Genomic DNA, 18568 nt, shown 5'->3' with positions numbered 1-18568 from the left:
GCTGAGGAATGAGAAAGCATCCATGTGTCCTCCATAAAGCAGGCATCACAACTGAACGGTATAATAGTGCTAGTGACTGCAAACCAGCAAAGGCTACGCATATGTTGTAAGCTTTCATTATTCAGGTCAGTCCAGCTCGTGGTTGATGGAACCCTCCTGACTGCAAATAAGTAGTAGAGCACAGTGCTACTGTGTATTTCTGGCTTTGTGTCAGCATGGTGTTGACCCAGAATAGAAATTAGATTGTCTTTGGTATTTGTTTTTTAAATTAGACATGAATAGTGGCATAGTTAGGTTGGGTGAGTTGGGAGCAACAGAAAATCTTCACACTGAAGATGCAGTCATAAACCAAGAATAACAAGTTAGAGTAAGACTTGTGCAGTGCCCTCCTGAATTTTGTTTCTCATAGCTGAATAATTAATCTTTGGAGATTCAAAGGCTTCAAAAAGCCTTAATATTGTTTCCAGGCTTATGCTTTTCTTTGAGAGTGAGGTATAGCCAAACACTGGCATTATCCCAGTGACTTTGTAAAAGGCGTCAAATGCTCTAGCTGTTGGGTTTAACCTTTTATTTTAATTGCTTATTCTGTTACTGCTAAAATACTAAATTAATTCTTTAACAATAAAAAGGTAGCTATACAAGGGGGAATGCTACCTGTATTTCTCATCTGCAGTTATTAGACTGCAGCAGCAGACTTTGTTGTTGTTGCAATGTATGGTATTTTTTGGAAGAGTACTGTCTACTGCAATTAGAAAGAGTATTCTTTAATGCTATAATGAGGCCTAACTTTGCATGAGTACTGAAATTTTTACATTACTGAGCAATTTCTGTTTTCTATGGCAAAGTACTTGAGAAAGTATTACAGTAACATACTTTATTCTGTAAATTCTGATTAAATAATATACATCAATTTTAGTGCCACCAAAATTAGTCTTGTTCAGTGCAGCAGAATAATTCAGACTAACAGCCTTGTAAAGAAAGAGATGCATCTCTTGTGCTGTGGGTTAGTTTGACATACACCAGACACTCTGCCAGTCTGGATTGACCGAAAGTACTTTACGGCCTCATGGTGTGCAGCCACCCACAGGAAGCAAAGCACTTGCTAGGCAGGCATCCTGCTACTGCTGCTTCTGCCTTTCTTAGAGCTTCACACCGAGACGTGAGCATGCACCAGGGGAAGGTGAGCTCTGTGTGGGTCTTCAGTCAGTTGTTTTTCCCACTCTACGTACCTCCCATATTTTTCTCTAACTCTTCTGATAAAATTAACATTAATAACTGATAAAGTAACAAACACGTACAGAACAGAAGAGGTAACCACTTGGGCAGAAAAAAAACTTACTTTCTGTCTAAAGAATCCCTAACGAAATCAACCTCATAGAACTAGAAACATACAGACCAATCCACCCATCCTGTAGTGTGGCAATACCCATACTATTTTAAAGGACATCTGAGTCACAAACACATTTTCTTGGAATCCTGGAGATTCCACAACATGCCAGCATAGTCTTTTCCAGTAAATCAGCGTGTTATTGCTTATAAAGCTTTCCCTTACACCCATCATCACTTCTGTAAATTGTGTAAATGGAACAGTTAACCAACATACCTAATAATTTTTACATATTAGAAGTCTGATACCATATACCTTCAGCAACCTTTTTAACATAAACCATGTTGGATTAATAATTCTTTCCTCATGTTAAAGTGTATCACCTTTCCTCCCTGGGTGCATAAAACTAATCTGTTCTCTTGCTCATGCCAGTCCTGTTAACGCATGCCAAAATGAGGATTTTAGTTCTCACCCTTCCAGTAGAGTCACACTGCCAGCTCATCAGTTTATGGTATTAATGCCCGTGTTGCCCTGCTGTGTTGCTGCCTGGCTGCATAACTTCCATACAGTGGTCAAATACTATACATAGAGCTTTGTGTATCCATGACAAACGACATATAAGTCCCAACCACATTTTCAATTTATAATACTCAGTTCTGTCTGTATTTGCAACCCAGACCTAGTTGGGGTCATGCAGGTTTTTTCTGCTTTTAATAAACTTGTGTTATATTCCAATTATTTAATAGACTTTTAGTGTAAGTTTTCAACTCATTTTATGCCCACCCTGTAGTCGTCGTATTTAGAATACATTCTCTTGAATTTGTTCTGAGATTTGAATGTGAGAAATTTGTCAAAATTCTAAAACCCTTCCGTTTGCATCTCTATATTCCCTGTTTTTAATTAGGCTAATCTTCCAGTCAAAGGAGGATATTTGACTATTTACACAGATTCTTCTCAACAAACTTGGATTAGCTGGTTTTTGCCTTTTTTTTTTCCCCCATGGCTCTTTGCACATCAGTTGTGACTTTGGGATCTTTGACACAAGTCAGCATCTTTGGGACACTGAATTTAAGCTGACATAATTTCCTTGTTTTATAAAGACAAAAAAAGTGTTTGCCTATTTTTAATCTTCTGCGCTTTTTACTCTTTCCTAATTGGCTGTGCTTTCTTAAACTATTACAATTTTTCTTGCCTTCCTTCAGAATCCTGCTAGTATACCTACCGCCTTCCTGCTGAACTTTCTGAACTCTAGGTTCTTGTCATCTGCAGAGTTAACAACTATTTGCTTCATGATAGCCTTGATTCGTTTCTTTGAACCAGTCCTGTCAATCTGAACCCAGCTATCTCATGTTTACTAAACACTGTTCTTCCCTTACTCTGGCCTGTGGCTGTGTTCTGCTGTTAAAATACATTTTTGTAAGTCATATATTTTTCTGTCAGGGCTGAAACAAGAAGGTGTATCATACTTACTATTTTCTGTTAACAGCAGACTTTTGCTTCCCTTAGTTTTTCTCTTATACCTAGCATCTTTAAAGACTATTCACTTTTTAAAATTATTTGCTAATAAACTTCTTTTGTCTTGGCATTTAGCAATTCCAGGTCACTTTTAATTCACATTGCCTTCTGTTGCAATTAAGTCTCAGTGGATCCAAATCTAAAATTGTTACTCTTCACTGGTATCTTTTCTCTTCTGGCATGTCTTTCCCCAAACAAACAATTAAATTGATTCCGAGAGATGGTTTTCCTAAAAATACATAATAGAGTAGAATTTTAAAGATGCAATTAAGTTGCTATCTCCAAGAGGTTTGTTAGGCTTAACCCCGGCAGAATAATGACAAATGGAAGGAGTACAAAAATAAGGGAAAACATAAAAAGATTGTGGAGACTTTAAAAAAAAAAAAAGTGGTTTGGTTTCTTTTGAATTGCATGTTAGTTATTTGACCTTAGTTATTAGCCTGACCCCAAAGACAGTCGCCCAAAGTGAGGAATAGGGAACAAGTGATGTATCTGTACGCACGTATACAGGAACATGCAGCATTTGTGCTAGTTAAAAATGCTGAGCCAGTCCCTGTGGGCTGACAGGTCTGAGAAGAAAGGTGTCAAACTGAGAAAACTGATCTGCCAAGTGGGTCGGTAACCAGGCAGGTTCTTTGACCATCTAACAGAATTGGTAAAGGGGAAGGGAGGAATGAGGGAAACAGAAGAGAGCATTTGTCATCAGCCAGCTTAGAAGAGGCTTGGCTGGGGCAGTGGAAGAGCATTGCCGGAAGAGCTTGGAAAGGCAGAGACAGTCTGTGGCTTTGGAATGGAAAGACAAAAAGAAAAAAAAAAAAAAAAAAGGTAAAGGTCTCCTTTAGGGTTCTGAATTCCTTTTAAGGGTTTCCTGAAAAGATTTGCCCAAAGGTTAGAAGCAATGAGAGAAGGGGCAGTGGTTAAGTTAATTTTGTTTAGCTGTTGGGTCCCTGCCAGAAATAACTACACTTTGGAACCCTTATGCACTTTCAACCATAATATGTCTCTTAGGAAAACGCCTCTGTGTTGGACTACCTAGAAAGGATGAACTTAAGCTGTTAGGATCAGTGAAAGTTGGCCCTGATGCTGGTATTGTGGAGTCGGTGGGCTGTGCAGTCCCGTTCATGTGAAGAGGTGACCGACAGAAGGGCTGTGGCTGTAAACATGGCACTGAGCTTAGAGGAGACCGTCACTGCACATTATCTAAACCAAAGCAGGTAGCAGGTCAAGCGCCCTGGGACTGAAACACAGCTGCCTGGGGGTGTCTGGGCAAGGGGGTGTGCTGCAGTCTGATGTTTCAGAGTGTCTTGCTGTGTTTCTTCAGACTTTTTCGTGCCCTCAAACAATGTCTGCCCTGAACTAGGAAAGACCGGAGCAATATGAAAGCAAGCACCAGGTGAGATCTCCAGAAGCAGAATTTCTACATGTGTGGTTTCAGTAAGTTAACCTGCTCTGAACGTACATGATTTTCCTATAGGCTTCCTTGCAGGAAATGTTAGTGCAGGGATGGACAGACGGACAAGTATTTTTACCTTTCACTGTGAAAGACCTGTACCAGGATGTGTGAGTATTCTCTCTGTATCTCACCGATAGGGAAACTGAATGACGAATGAATTGTCACATGCCAAGAAGGTAGGAGGGCTGAGAATGGAACCCAACTGCTAATTCTGAGGAAGGAATTTGATGCTGAAATTCACCTAAATTCAAAACTGCAATCCCCAACCCCTACCCAGCTTCCTTCTCCCTTGGGCCTCGCCCCGCGCAGCCCCTTCAGCTGATGCCTAACTCCAGAGCTCCTGATGGTTTGCAATGGTAAAATTTCTGGTACGTGCAAGAAGTACCTATTAAATTGCTTGTCATAGCATCCACTCACATCCACCTGCAATTATATGATGCCTCAGTGACTAATGGTCAACCACAGGAGACTTGAAAATAGTGGGACAGCAGACTGGAGTTCACAGAATAGGGACTGTGAAGAGCACACTCTCATCCTTTCTGTACCAAAGGAGAGGATAAAGGGACTGAAAACAGGACCTTCATAAATTGAAAGGCAAGCTTTTTATTTGTGACCATTTACAGTAGAACATCTGAAGAAAATCAGTCTGTTTAAAAGAAAAAAAAAGTTGTAGATGAAACGGGATGCTAAACACAATGGTACTTCTAATGCAGAAGCTAAATATTTATTAAGCTTCTTTCAGATCTGTAATTGCATCAAGATAACTAGATTAGGTTAGTTAACGTACTAGCTGTTGTATTTTATAGCTCTCTGTATATGAGTGGTAGCAGCTTCTAGGACTATGAATTATCTTAGGACAATAATAATGTTAAAACAATTAGCAAATAATATTGATGTATCAAACACAAAACACCAACTCTTTGTAAATCTAGATAGACAGAAGTTCGTATCTTAATCCCATTAAATGAAAAGATTAAATGCTTCATTATGCTTACATCTCTGCTTTACTTCTTGGGGAAAGAGTATCTCCCTGCTCCCATGTGATCCTTGTGCATTGCTTGCTCATCTAGACCTTTCTGGACCCATCAAGATTTATTACACTCCTAACAAATCACACTGTATTCCCTTTGTTGGCATCTCTGAGACCCTGTGTCTACTGCTAGGGCAGGAGGACATCATTGCTGGTATGTTCTTGCCATTCTGTAAGACTATCCGGAGGGCTTTGGCTCGGATGTCATCCCCTTATGATACTACTAGCACTCACAACTGTACTAGGAATCTGAAATATCTACTGGCATTTCTTAAAGCCCGTAAAATGTTTATGTGAGGATCCCATCTTTTTTTCTTTTTTAAACCTGCTACTATAATTTCCAATGACATGCTGGAAACACAGACCTTCAGAAGCCCAAAACAAGAGAGCGCCAATGTTCATCTATTTATATTTATTTTATTACTTTTAATCAAATTCTTTCCAAGCCAGACACAGGATCTTGTCAAATTTGATGCATCCAATAATATAATGATTCACCAAGTTAAACTATTGCCAAAGAGGAAGGTGCCTCAAAAATGAGGGGTGAGGGACGGTTTTCTAATTGTTGACTAGTTCCTGACTAGTTGAATAATATTTTTAAGCTCAGTAAAGATTTTGTTTAAAAACTCAACAGCTGGAAGAGAAGGGAAAAGTTAAACATAGCATCTCTTGCAATATAGTAGCAAAATATAAAACAGGCTGCTTGCTGTTAGGATGGAGCTGCTGAGCTTGACACCACCCCAGAAGGTTCCCATCTGATTGCACTCACCAGGACTGCACCGCTCAGGATGCATTATGCCTGCAAAGAAAGCTGAGAAGTAAGGAAACTCTTCATTTGTCTTCCCTGTTGAAGTAGTGACAGTTTTCTGGCTGGTTCCAAATCGCACCTACCAAACTTACAGCAAGAACTTTTTCTTCTTCTCCCCCCCCCCCCCCCGCCCCGCCCCGACAAAACTTTGGGAAGGAGGTAGGTATAGAACACTTCTTCCCTAGTATGAGCATGTTTATGCTTACTTAGCAATAGATAAACTTTACTGGGGTAAGAGCTAGTGCCAGTCTATCTGCTGCTTATAAACACAGTCTTAATGCTTGGCAGAAAGGAAACAACAACAAAAAAACCCCAAACAAACAAAACCACAATGCAAGTGTTTATGAAAGTCTTCCAAAATTTAAACCAAATTCGCAATCAGTAAGAGGAGGCTGCTAGCCAAAGACTGCTATACTGTAAAATAAGTCTGCAGGATGGCTGCAGGAGTTGGGATCTATTCGAATATGGTGTAAAATCAGCATATTGGTTCTGCTCTGTGCCTTGCAAGAGGCTTTGCTAGACAGCTGATGGCCCTGAAGGCAGAGGGAGGGTGAGTGTAGCTTGCTTCAGCACAGTGAGTAAACAGCCCTAGAAATCTGCCCCAGGATACCTCAGAGTTTTCTCCTGTGGGACTCCAGCCACCACTAAGTTAAACTCAATAATCAGCACTTGGCAACAGTTCAAATGCAGATCATCGTAAAAAATATATTAATCTACTAACTCTAGTCAACATGCATAGGTCTGTCTTTTAAGGCAGGAGGTTGCTTAACAGTAGCTATTTTATAATGGTTTCTCTGCAATATGTTGTATCCTGGCCCATCCAGAACTTCTGTTCCTGTATCAGGGCAGCCTTCTGAGCAGCAGCTTATAGAACTAAACTGATTTTAGTTACTCTGACTTCTAAGAGGCATTTTTAAGCTCACAAAGCACCTCTGCTTTTATTCAGGTATGCTATGAACTCTATGCATCAGTGTTTCCATGTGGAAAAGATCTGCACCAGTTCTGGCCGTTCCGTGTAGATTGCAGTAAATCTCCAGGACCAGACAAAGTCTATTTCAAATTTCTGGAAGGAAGGAGTAAAAAGAGAATTCAACTGAACTCCTACCAAAATATGCAGGGAATATTATTCAAGATAGCTACTCTGTAAGAAGAGCACAGGAAAGCTGTCATTGCACACATCTTTTAAAAAGACACAGGAAGCGATTGCAGGGATAACCAAGCAGTAACTCTCCCTAAGCGTCAGGATCACTAATAACAAAAACTAATTAGGCAAAAAGCATCAGAGAACAAAGCAGGGAGAAGGGAGGGGTAGGAACAAAGAAGAGGGAGGGTAATGGCAGCGTAAGGAACAGAAACAGTTGGTATGAGGACAGCAAGGAAGGCAATCTAAAGAGCTAATGCAGTACAGGTAACGAAAACAGCAGCAAACGGACATTGCACGAGGTGAATGATAGTGGACTGGGTGCTTGACAGAAGTGGGACTGTTACTTTTGGCTTGTGGCTCAGAGGGCAAGACATGAACATTGGTGTCACGCTCCAGCTGCCTCTGCCCCCTCCAAAGTTTGTTTTACACGGCACTGTAATTCTCACACTCCAGGAGCTGGCTTCCCCCCAAATCCACAGCCTTGCCGAGCTTTTCCAGCCACACCTACACGCAAACTTTCCACCCCACCCCCCTGCTTTACCAAACTGCTGAGATTATTTTGGCCTGCACACGCTCCGTGATCACCCCTTCCCACGCGCAGCAGCCTGCCCAGGTCACTGGTACTACTGGGGTACCTGTAACGGTGGCTGGTACCGAAAGCAAGGATATGTCCTAGGAATAGAGTGCAGACTACAGGGAAAGATGGTTTCTCACCCTCTTTCCACCCTGATAATTTTTGAGGTGTGTGTCGTCCCCTCCCCCCCCCCCATTTGGAGCAAAAAAAGGATAGTAGCCTGCAAATTAGTTTAGCTCTAATTCCTGCAACTTTCAGGGCCAGTGAATCCTAGATCAGCCTACTCACCTATATGGACTAATCATTTTTGCTATGTGTGCCATGACCAATCCCTAGACTAGCAGGGATTGCATGACAGCTACAGACACAGTGAAATCTAAACCACCGGCACCCTGGGGGTGGGAATGTATCATTCTTAATCAACCTCAATCTCCCATAATGGTTTATATGTTAATAGTGGACATGGCATGAGTTAGAAGTACAGGCAATTCTTTTTGTAAACGCAATGCAAAACCTTATGTTAGTGAAGCAGAACGGAACACCTAAATAATCAAGTTAAATTGTCAAAAAACAAATACTGACTAGCAAGCAGAATGTTTACTGGTACATACACATAGTCTGTGGATTTAATTGGTGCATTAAGAATAATGTAACGTACCAAAATGGTTGTTCAAATAACTTCAAACCATGGTATTTCCTCAGTCCTTCTCTTTTCTGATCTGTTCTCCTCATTCACACACTCTGTGCTATTTCGTCAGCTACCCCTTTACAGCAGTACTGACAGATATAACACCTCGTTCTATAGGTCTTCTTTCCTTTCAAGAAAAACATATGTTATTCACTCCGCATTCACCATATTGATTCACATAAATTATGGGCCTGTGAAATAGCTTGACTGCTTATCCAGTTTGCTCTACTTAACTGTTTTAGTTTTTCTTTACCCTTCTCCAGTTCGTGGCTGGTGTTGTACTGAGGCACCCCATTAACTATTCTGATTTGAATTAGTTCATATTCACTGTCTTTTCAAACTATTCTGTCTAAGTCATCTTGTCATAAAGCTGCTGAGAAGGAGAGGAGCACCTGAGATTTATCGTCCTATGCCATTTTTACAAGATTTTTCAAAATTTACAAAAAACAGTTAAAAAAAACCCAAACCCTCAGTCTTCCAGGTAAACAAATGTGTTCTCCTTCCTTTATGTGAATGTGTTATTACGCTGCCTCTTGCTCGCCTTGCTCTTTGGTCTGAAATCCCTCCTAAATCTGAACGTTAATGGACAGGGCTTTCTAAAGCATGAGGAGACATAATACCACAAAGCATCTGTTTATAAAATGAAATGAAACAGGCCTAACTTCAATTTAAAAGCACCACGTATGTTGTACTAGAAACAACTAAAATGGAAAAAATGTTGACATGTGATAGTAGAAGAGCAAATCTATGCGTGCAAGGCAGTTTGGGTTGCTTTGAGAGGGTGACTGAATACATGGCTTTTTTCTATGTGGGTTAATATCTGGCATACAACCAGTGGGCCATTATCAAAGGCACTAGCTAGAAATTCTGTATCTTAAGAAAGGTGCAGCAAATAAATCCTGAACCTTACACCTAGGGAATGTTTCCCATGGAACTTATATATGAGAACTGGGGTTCTGGATTATATTTAAGATTTGGAAGAAATAATGCGCTTTATTATCCTTATGAGTGTTCAAACAACTCCTACATCACAGAGATATAAGGCTCCTTTTCTCAGTAATTGTAGGGTGGTGGTACTGGCTGCTAGATAGCTGTTGTGTTCCACCAGACTACTGGCACAGATCACTGCTGCCACATGCTGTGTTTAAAGCAGTTTTAAAGACCTATGAGATCTATCTGAAGAAAAGTATGAAAAAGTAAAATGCTGATAATACATTCATTTGTGCAAGATTAAATAAGAGTCAAAAAATAACAATAGACTTTTGCCCCTTGTGTTCTCCAAACTTAGTTACTTTTTTCTTTTGGAAAGCAGTGATCTCATGTGCTTTTGTTACAAATTCATGTTTCTGAAGGTAAACACTTAGCTTCTAAAAATCTATCGATGTCCTGATTTGATTCTATTAAAGTGGTGTTCTCCAAATAGAACACTCTCTTTTTTTTACCCCTTTTTTTGTTCAAATACGTGAGTAAATCTGAAACTTTTACATGGACAGGTTGTGTCCAACATTCACTTCTGTTCACACAAAAACTTTAGTTTGGTTTTAGCTTTGTGTTATGTGTGCAAGAAAAAACAGAATTGGAATGTGAGACAACTTTAAAATGTCAGTCTCCATTGCTTTTATATATGCATTTCTGTGAACATAGAACATGTGCTCATCTAACTAACAAAATCCTATTAGAAAATGCTACAACTGTAAATAGCTAGCACTGAAAATAACGTGCTTTATTATCCTTATGAGTGTTCAAACAACTCCTATTCATGCTTACATGTCAAAACTCCATAAAAGATATTCTCCCTTAAATGCCTGATCACACTGAGGGCAGACTTTAGTTCAATAAGCTTTAAATAAATTAACATTAATTAGAGTTACATATTGAGCATGGAAACTCTGTTCCCCTTGCCCTCTCTTCCCACCCCTCATTTTAAAAGCCTCATTATAGGTCTCATCTGCTCTGTATGCTCCTTTTTTCTGATGCGTAGTCTGTATTACCCAATAGAACAAAATAACTAAGGATTCTTGTGTTAACAGAATTCATTTACAAGTTAATTATAGTAAGATGGATCAATAGCTAACATTTTCCTCAAGAAATAAAGTGTACTGCACCATGAAAATTATCCAGATATATATGAAGTCCTGCTGTGACTTGACTGACTGCATTTTCTCCTCAACGCTTCCAAATTTTGTGTGACTTGGTTAGTCTAAAAAATACGAGGCTGTTTTTTATTTATTTTAATTATTTAACGTTCAGGTTCATCTTCCATATCATAATCAGCTTTCTGTTGTATTCTTGCATTTTCCACCATTGTATTCATCTTTTTCTGTCTGGCTAGCTATAACATCTCAACAGACAATGAAACCCACAGATTCTGAACAAAGAGGAAAACTCTATTCTTCCTTCTTACAAATAGGGAGCATCAACAGAATAGTTTGATTCTTATTTAAGAATGCAGTTAGGAATGACTTTGCTGTAGCAGGGAGTCTCTTCCAGTACCCTGTCTGTGAAAATGGTAGCCACTATATACTAGGGAAATGCCACAACAGGCAATCTGGGATCACCTCTTTCTGGAGTTTTCTTCATAGCTGACTCATGGATAAGAGGAAGGCCTCTTTCACCTCACGAAAACCATATCCCTTGATATGGGATAATCATGAAACTCCGCTTTCACTGTTGATGTTCAACAGAGGTGTGCACAATTTGTCAGAAGATAAGAAAAGGCATATGCTTACTGAGAAAAACTGCTAACTTACATGCTGCATCTCTGGCTGTAAATATTAAGCAGTTCACTTTAAATTTGAACTTTCTGTTTTATTAAGCATTTTGGTTTTCCTATCAGGAGTTCCAGAAAATTAGGCAAGAAGCAGTGGAAAACTCTGTGGCTTCCTAGTCCTTTGGACATGAGAGAGGAATACCTACAACTAATCATAAGCATGTCAGTCTGGAAGAAAGAATAAAAATTTTATCTGGTTGTCTGGTCACTATTGCTGCCTAAATAAACGCTGTCTGACTAATGCTGCTCATCTGCACATAGTTTTGGGATGAAGAAAGTTAAGCTTTAAAACAGCTGCTGTTACTGAAAATAGTCTGTTAATAAGAAAAGGCTAGTATCTGTGAATGCAGTCAATCTGCCTCTCTAGATATAGATCTCTTTCATTTAGCATGCACACAGTCAAAATATAAGTGGAAGAGGAGGTGAGAAATTCCACTGACCTCCCAACAACACTTCAAACACTATTTTTCATTAGCAGCATTTATAAAACAGTTAGCACTCCACCAGAGCATTTCTCAGCCACTTCTGGTACATGTTCAGAGCTTGAATTCACAGCCCAGTCTTCTGCCAATCTGGAGCTACAGCCTGCAGCCAGATAGGCCCTGACTCAGTCTGAACCTAAAGCCAGTTGGCTTCCAGTCCAACTGCCTCTAGCAGCTGAACCTGCACTGTTTATTCACTTGAGAAGACTCACCCAAGCAAGGACCTGTGAGATTTAGGCTACTGATATACTTGAAGTTAGGCATATGTTTTAGTGTCCTGCTGAACTGGAAGCTCAGGTCAGCTTTATTAACCCACCCCCATCCCTTCCAAATAATTGCTTAAAGGGTAATACTGATAGAGAAATATTAGTATTAAAAGTTTCTTTTTCCTGCTGTAAGGAACACAGACCCCAGGGGCAAGGAGTAAGGGGAGCTTGTCAGGAAAGGTTGTAAACAGGAGTGGAAAGTTGAAAATATTGTCACTGGCTTAAGTACAGAAGATGTCTCTGTATCACTCCTCTTTCTTACACTCATGGTGAGGTCAGATGTTCTTTGTCAAGCTCTAAATACACAAATAAAGCATACCAATTTTCACTTGTGCTTCTCACGCGCTTCAGAGTTATTTTTAAGGAAATGCTGTTGACTTTGTTGAGAAACAGTGACCTAGCTCAACGTATATCATACTGTCTCTGTAACAAAGTACCAGATGTCTTTTGCGCACAAAGTTCTTCACGCAGTCAAGACAAGCGTAACCAACTGGAATAGAAAGCCCTTCTCTCAATTTCACTGAGAGTGTAAGAGGTGATATTAAAAACCCACAGCTACTTTCAGAGCAACATTTTGAGCACTTCAGCCTACAAGTGTTGCAAATGCTTCTCTGCGGCACAGTCAGCTTTAAATAAAAGTTATTCTAATATTAACTAGGAAATGTGAAAACAATAAAAGGTTTTGCATATTAGCAGCAGTTACTAGTTGTTTTGAATGTCATGTGCAGGAAAAGCTGTGCTGAGGTATTTCCCCTATGTCTTCTTCAGTTACTGAAGTCAAAAGTTTCTCATAAAAGGCAAAAACCAAACTCTTTTCAATGACCTTGTGGGCACACACATTTCCTGAGGAATTTGTGACCACTGAGGCTGTGTGTAAGTGGCCAGAAATCTCCAGGAAATGCCATCACAAGTAATTTTTTATATTTAGTCTTAGAGCTTTAAAAAAAATTACCGTTGCTTCCAGTAGCATAATACTGGGGACACACAGATATTTTTTGTTTGTTTCTACTGTGTATCCCCAAAGCTTTTTGTACAAGAGTCCCAGATTGCAAAGATCACTCAATAGCACATAAAGACAGACAAGTAATACTACAGGGACATTCACCCATTCTATGCCCCAAAGTCTAGGATATGGGGTTCATACAGCTCTTCCAGACAGCTAGCAGACAGCTAAGCCCAATACAGCCTGCTCTCCCCAGTTCTGCTAAACTCTGTTTTGTAACAACATCCCTGTTGTTCCTCTGATGCCTCTCCAGACAAACATACAATGCCACCTGCTAAGGTCAGCACGCAGGACTCTCTTTCATTAAGGCAGTTATTCAGACCCTGTAAACAGCCATTACTATAGAGACCTGGGAGCAGGGGTCATTATAATGCATAGCATGCTTCAGAGGTAAACAAGGGGCTGGGGAGGGGAAGGGATTGGAAATGTGAACCAAACTGAATAATGACTTGGAAGAAGATAGAAGTGCTCAGAAATTACACTGAGGCAACAGCTGAATTTCTAATGATAGCAAAAGAACTGTGCTTAAAAATCTGTATAAACACAGTGTGGACGTTTTCTTCAACGTAATTTACGCCACAGGTGAGTTAACAGGAACTAAACTTTATTTAGTAGCTGAAAGCTGTATGCTCCTACCACGGAAGCTGGCCCTCTAACATGTCAGTGCTGCAATTTTGTTGGAACTGCATTTCACACAGTTCTGCAGTCAGCAAACATGAGATCTTAAGGATTCCTCCCCTTCTGACAGGGAGACAGAAGGATCTCCCCCCCTCCTCTAAAGACAGGAGCTGGAAAAGGAATTGGAAGGAGAAAAGGATAGCAAAAGAACACTACTGCTGACAAGAGATATTCCACCCCCCAAAACACTCCCACTATTCTGCGCATGCAGAAAGGTAGAGGTAGCCCAGCAACCTGTTGCTTCTCTCAGCTGAAGGCAGCAGAGGCAGCGGAAGATCACCTCCCACTATTCAGCTGTGGGAACATTCAGAAAGCAGTGCAAAATATCTGTGACCGCTCAGAGGTAGAAAGAGTGATAAAGAACCAAAGATGGGAGTGTGAAGAGGGGCAAAGAAACTAATATGATGAAACTATCAAGGCAGAAGATTAAAACAAAGGAAACATCCACTGAGAAAGGAGGATGAAATGAAAACATGCTGAGGAGTTAATGGGGGTGTATGTCCTGGGTGAAAACAGTTGCTGTGGAAGAGGGAATGAGCTCACCTGAGGGACTCCTCAAATGACTATGGGAATTAATCAGTTTCCGTGATACTCACATACAAATGCTCCAGAGCAAGACAGTTCAACTCCAAATGTCAGCTAAAAGATGATCTGTCAATCTCAACATTTTCCCTTAAAAATGGACTTTCAAGCATTGAATCATAGTCAGTTTGGTTTGATGAAAAGATCTTGAGTGCCATAAATAAGGCAAGGGAAACCTTTGCATACCCTCCTAATATATCAGGCAAGGTTCCTATCTGAGCCCTCACTTTGGACGTCTGTGTGAAGGAGGTTTGTAAATCGTATGGCTTTATTCACCACTCCTCTTCACCATTTTCTGATAGTTGCTTTCTCAGTCTTACGTTTCTAAGGTAACTGACCTGTGACACAAAGTCTAATAAATGACTTACTCCTTTTTCAGTAATCACGACATCACACCTTTAAAAATGCATCTTTCTATGCTGTGGATGTTTTGCAACTGAAACACTCTGAAAAGATCTGTTCATAACAGATTAAAAAAGACTCACTCACAGAGCCACCTATAGAAGCAGTGCTTTGTCATACACACTGCTAAAGGTTTCCAGTTTTCCACCTTCATCTGAGTTTTCCTCTCACATCTTCATCTCCTCATATTGATTTGAGGTGCTGAACAAAATACTATCCCAGGTGCACCAGTCCTTTCTCTAGTATTTTGCCCAACAAATCTGACAGTAAGTTTTTTATTAGCAATCCTAAATGGTGTGTTCTTGGAATTTGCAGTGAAAAGCACTAATGACAAAGTTACAAGCACGGGCAACAGAGTGTGACATATGAGTGTCCTCCAACTGACAGTTTACTCTCATGAAGGAGTTTAAAAAGGACTATGAGGAATCATTCCTCAAAGGCAAAGACACACAGAAAAAAAAAGAGAGTGGGTTTTTTTGTTGTTGTTGTTATTTTTAAATACGTAAGCGCATGATCCAGGGCAACTTTTTAAAATCGTATGTGATACAACTGTCTTAGGCAGCTCTGATTGTTTAAGTGATACTTTCAGTATTTCATCTCATGCAAGCACTTTTCTCTAGGGAAAGAGGTCACGGTGAAAGATGACAAAGATACAAACGGATTCTTGGTCTGCCATTCCCATAGGATGGCTCTAAGAAAGGCATCCCCTTTCTGTTTGAAGTTGAGAATGGTTAATTCACACTTTCTTACACCCTCTAAAACCCCCAAACTTTGAGCTGTGTGCTCTCTCACTTTTTTCATCCATTTTTTACACTTAATTTCTACAGTTCCTGGGTCATTTCTTTTACATTACCCACCACTCTTTATGTCACCCTACATACTGTATCAAAGATTAGGATCAGGGGAAAAAAGCAGCCCTATGCAAACATCAATCCCACTTTCCCTCCCTTTCAAAATGCTATCTGTTTTAAGAAGGCACCATAAACACACCTAAAATTAATCTCCTTTTCAAATCACTACTAGTTATAAAATAAATAAAACAGAGGTGTGTGACGGGAAAACAGTACCTGTTTTTCACTTTGTTTCCATCAAGTTTAATGGGGGCAGGGACTGTTATATTCCACCTGGCAGAGCACAGCCATGGCTGTCCTCAACGTTAATGTGAGACAGTAGTAACAGATGGTAGTTTGGGTATTTCCAATTTCGCAGTTTTCTCTACATATAAACATAAAGTATAATTCTGCCATATTAACAAATTAGAATTGTGCTTGATTTACCTGTGTACAAATAGGACTACACTTTCTGCTAGAAATTACAGCAAATTTTCTCTCATCTGAACGCATTTGTGTGCCTGTGCCTACCTCCTTAATCCATTCCTTATGGCTGAACTCTGGAAAAAACTAACACTTCACCTGGACAGTCTCAACAGGGAATTGTGATGGGAATCCTGCAATACCAGAGGAAAAAAAAAAAAGCGCACTTTTACATGAAGGAACACTGCTTTTTAATTGCTAGTCAACCCAAAAGGTGCATTGTGCCTTTTACCCATTGTGCTTTACACACAACAGGCGGGACGGCGCTTTCCAGGCACACCGAGCCGAAACACTGCCTGAACTCCGAGGGCAGCGCCCTGCGCAAGGAGCTGCGCTACCCGACTCTCTCCGCGGGAATGGCCTCAGCGCCGGCCAGCCGCGGCCGCCCCGAGAGGCGGGCCCGGGCGCCGCGGGGAGCCCGGGCGGCCGCTCCCCACAGGAAGCGGGAAGGAGGACAGCCACTCCCGGGGCAAAGCCGGGCAGCAGCCTCCGCCTGCCACGCGGGCGGAGAAAGCAACTTCGGCGCCTCAAGGCATTGCACTTATCCCGGCCCTCCTCGCCTCACGCAGGACGGCGGTGCGAAGGGCCGCCGGGCGCTGACAGCCAGCCGTTGGCGGGTCCGCCGCGGGGTCAACGGCGAGCTTCGCCTCAGCCGCCGCGGCCCGGACGCGCCGCCGAGAGGGTGGGGAGCGGCACCTTCGGACCGGGCCGGGCCGGGGCCCATAGCGCCCCGCCGGGCGCGACAACGCGGGGCGGCGTTGCTCCTCCCTTCCCCCGCGGGCAGAGCGGGTGGCGGCGGCTTGTACCTGTCCCGGAGGAGGAGGAGCCGCAGCCGGGGAGCCAGAGGGACAGAGTTAACTAGGAAGTTTTACAAGGGACCGTGGGTGGGAAGAGAAAGGCGGAGAGGAGAGGGGAAGGTCGCTCCCGTGCCGCTGGCCGCAGCCGAGACTCCCCGAGGAGGAGGCAGCAGCCGTGCCGCGGGGCCGCAGGGGACAGAGAGAAGCGGCAGCCGCAAACTCTCCGCTCCCTTCACCGCCGGGCGCCCCCTCACAGGCGCTTGGAGGCCTGCTGAGGTGACCGGCTCCCGGGAAAGGGACACGGCCGTCCTCCTTGCCCGCCTCCCTGGGCGTTCTCGCCGCCGGGGAGAAGCGGGCTGCCGGGACCGGGGACCCCGCGCTCGGACGAGCTTTCGCGTGGGCGCGGGGCTGCTGGCGGCCCCCCGGAGGGTCCTTCTCCACCGGCGCCGGGGGTCACATTCCCCCTTCGCCGGCACTCCCTGCTCTTTCCTCGCTGCGACCGGCGGCTCCCATGGCTCTGAGCAAAGGGCTGCGGCTGCTCTGGAAGCAGGAGCCGGGCCCGAGCGCCCTGCTGGAGGCGCGCACCCGCCAGGACTGCCTGTTGCTGGAGGCCGGCACCGTGGCGGCGCTCAGTAAGTGCCCCGCGGCGGGCCGGGCCGGGCCGGGCCGGGCGGCTTCCCGCGCGGTGCCTGTGGGGGAAGCCGTGGCGTGGGGAGGTGGCGTGTCTGTGGGTACGCGGCTGGTGCCTCTGTGGTGCCAGCGGAGGGGTGCCGAGGTGCGGTGGCAGCGGCCGATGCCCAGGAGGTTTGGGGCACTTTCCCCTGTGGCGTGGAGAGAGGAAGGAGAGAGCGTAGACCTGGGCCCAGTGGGACACTGACCTTGGGGAACTCGCTCACCTCACTTTAAACCCCGGCCTCCAGCATGGCCCTCCGGGCCTGCCCACTTGCTGCCGATTTGGGGTGACCCCCGGTGCCCTGCCATGGATGGAGGGTTGGCCAGCATCTCCTCCCTGTGCGACTCCAGGCCCGATCCATGCCCGACCATCTCTTTTTCTGCTCCGGATGCCTTTAGCCTCCTCACCAGCAGCCGGGGTGGAAGAAGCAGGAGAGGCCACCAGCCTGCCTGGTGGCTGTGGGGTCTCGGCACAGACACCTTTACTGCAAGCCTTATACTCTACAGCCTTGTATGAGCCTTATCGACTGCAGAGGAGGGTCCAGTTAAAGAGATGGGGCCCAGTGCCTCTTGAAGAAATTTCTACTCAGCTACATTGGGTGCCAGCCACCAGTGTAGACATCCATTTCACAGCAGAGTTTGTTTTGGATGACTGGCTTGAGATTCATGTCCCGTAAAGAAAACCTGGCTGCTTGCTATGGTGCCTTACCTGTCCTTGTGGTTTGCACTGTATATGGTTACTTGAGTGTCTGGCTCTTACTGGAGGAGATCGAGTCTCACCTGGGGCAGTGGAAGTCGTAATTGTGCTCAGGGTTGTCTCATCTTGTGTTTTGGTACTTGCCACCCATGAGTTAATGCAATGCTAATGTTGAGGTAGACACAGAAAAATGAGGTGACTGAGAATATAAGGTGCAAGAAGTTATGCAGGGGAACACGTTGTGCTTGTGCTGTGTTCTTAAATTGTTTAGTGTGTAATACTTACCTGTTCCTGCAATCACGCCACTGTTCACAGTGTTGTAGGAGTCCATATTCAAGCAGCTCAAAGGAAAAGGGGAAGACTTGAA

General features: G+C 43.1%; 1 protein-coding gene across 1 annotated transcript in view; it reads left to right on the top strand.

Moving 5' to 3' along the window:
• The first annotated feature begins 17343 nt into the window (after positions 1-17343).
• Positions 17344-18568, top strand: part of SYNJ2 (synaptojanin 2) — a 67960-nt gene continuing 66735 nt past the window's right edge. The window contains exon 1 of the mRNA XM_075146071.1: positions 17344-17464. Within this exon, the coding sequence (XP_075002172.1) occupies positions 17344-17464 (121 nt within the window). The remainder of the gene's footprint in view (positions 17465-18568) is intronic.

The sequence above is a fragment of the Calonectris borealis genome, chromosome 3, assembly GCF_964195595.1.
Source record: "Calonectris borealis chromosome 3, bCalBor7.hap1.2, whole genome shotgun sequence".
NCBI classification, from domain to species: domain Eukaryota; kingdom Metazoa; phylum Chordata; class Aves; order Procellariiformes; family Procellariidae; genus Calonectris; species Calonectris borealis.
The sequence above is the reverse complement of the archived record's forward strand: the minus strand, read 5'-3'. Positions and strand labels throughout refer to the sequence as shown.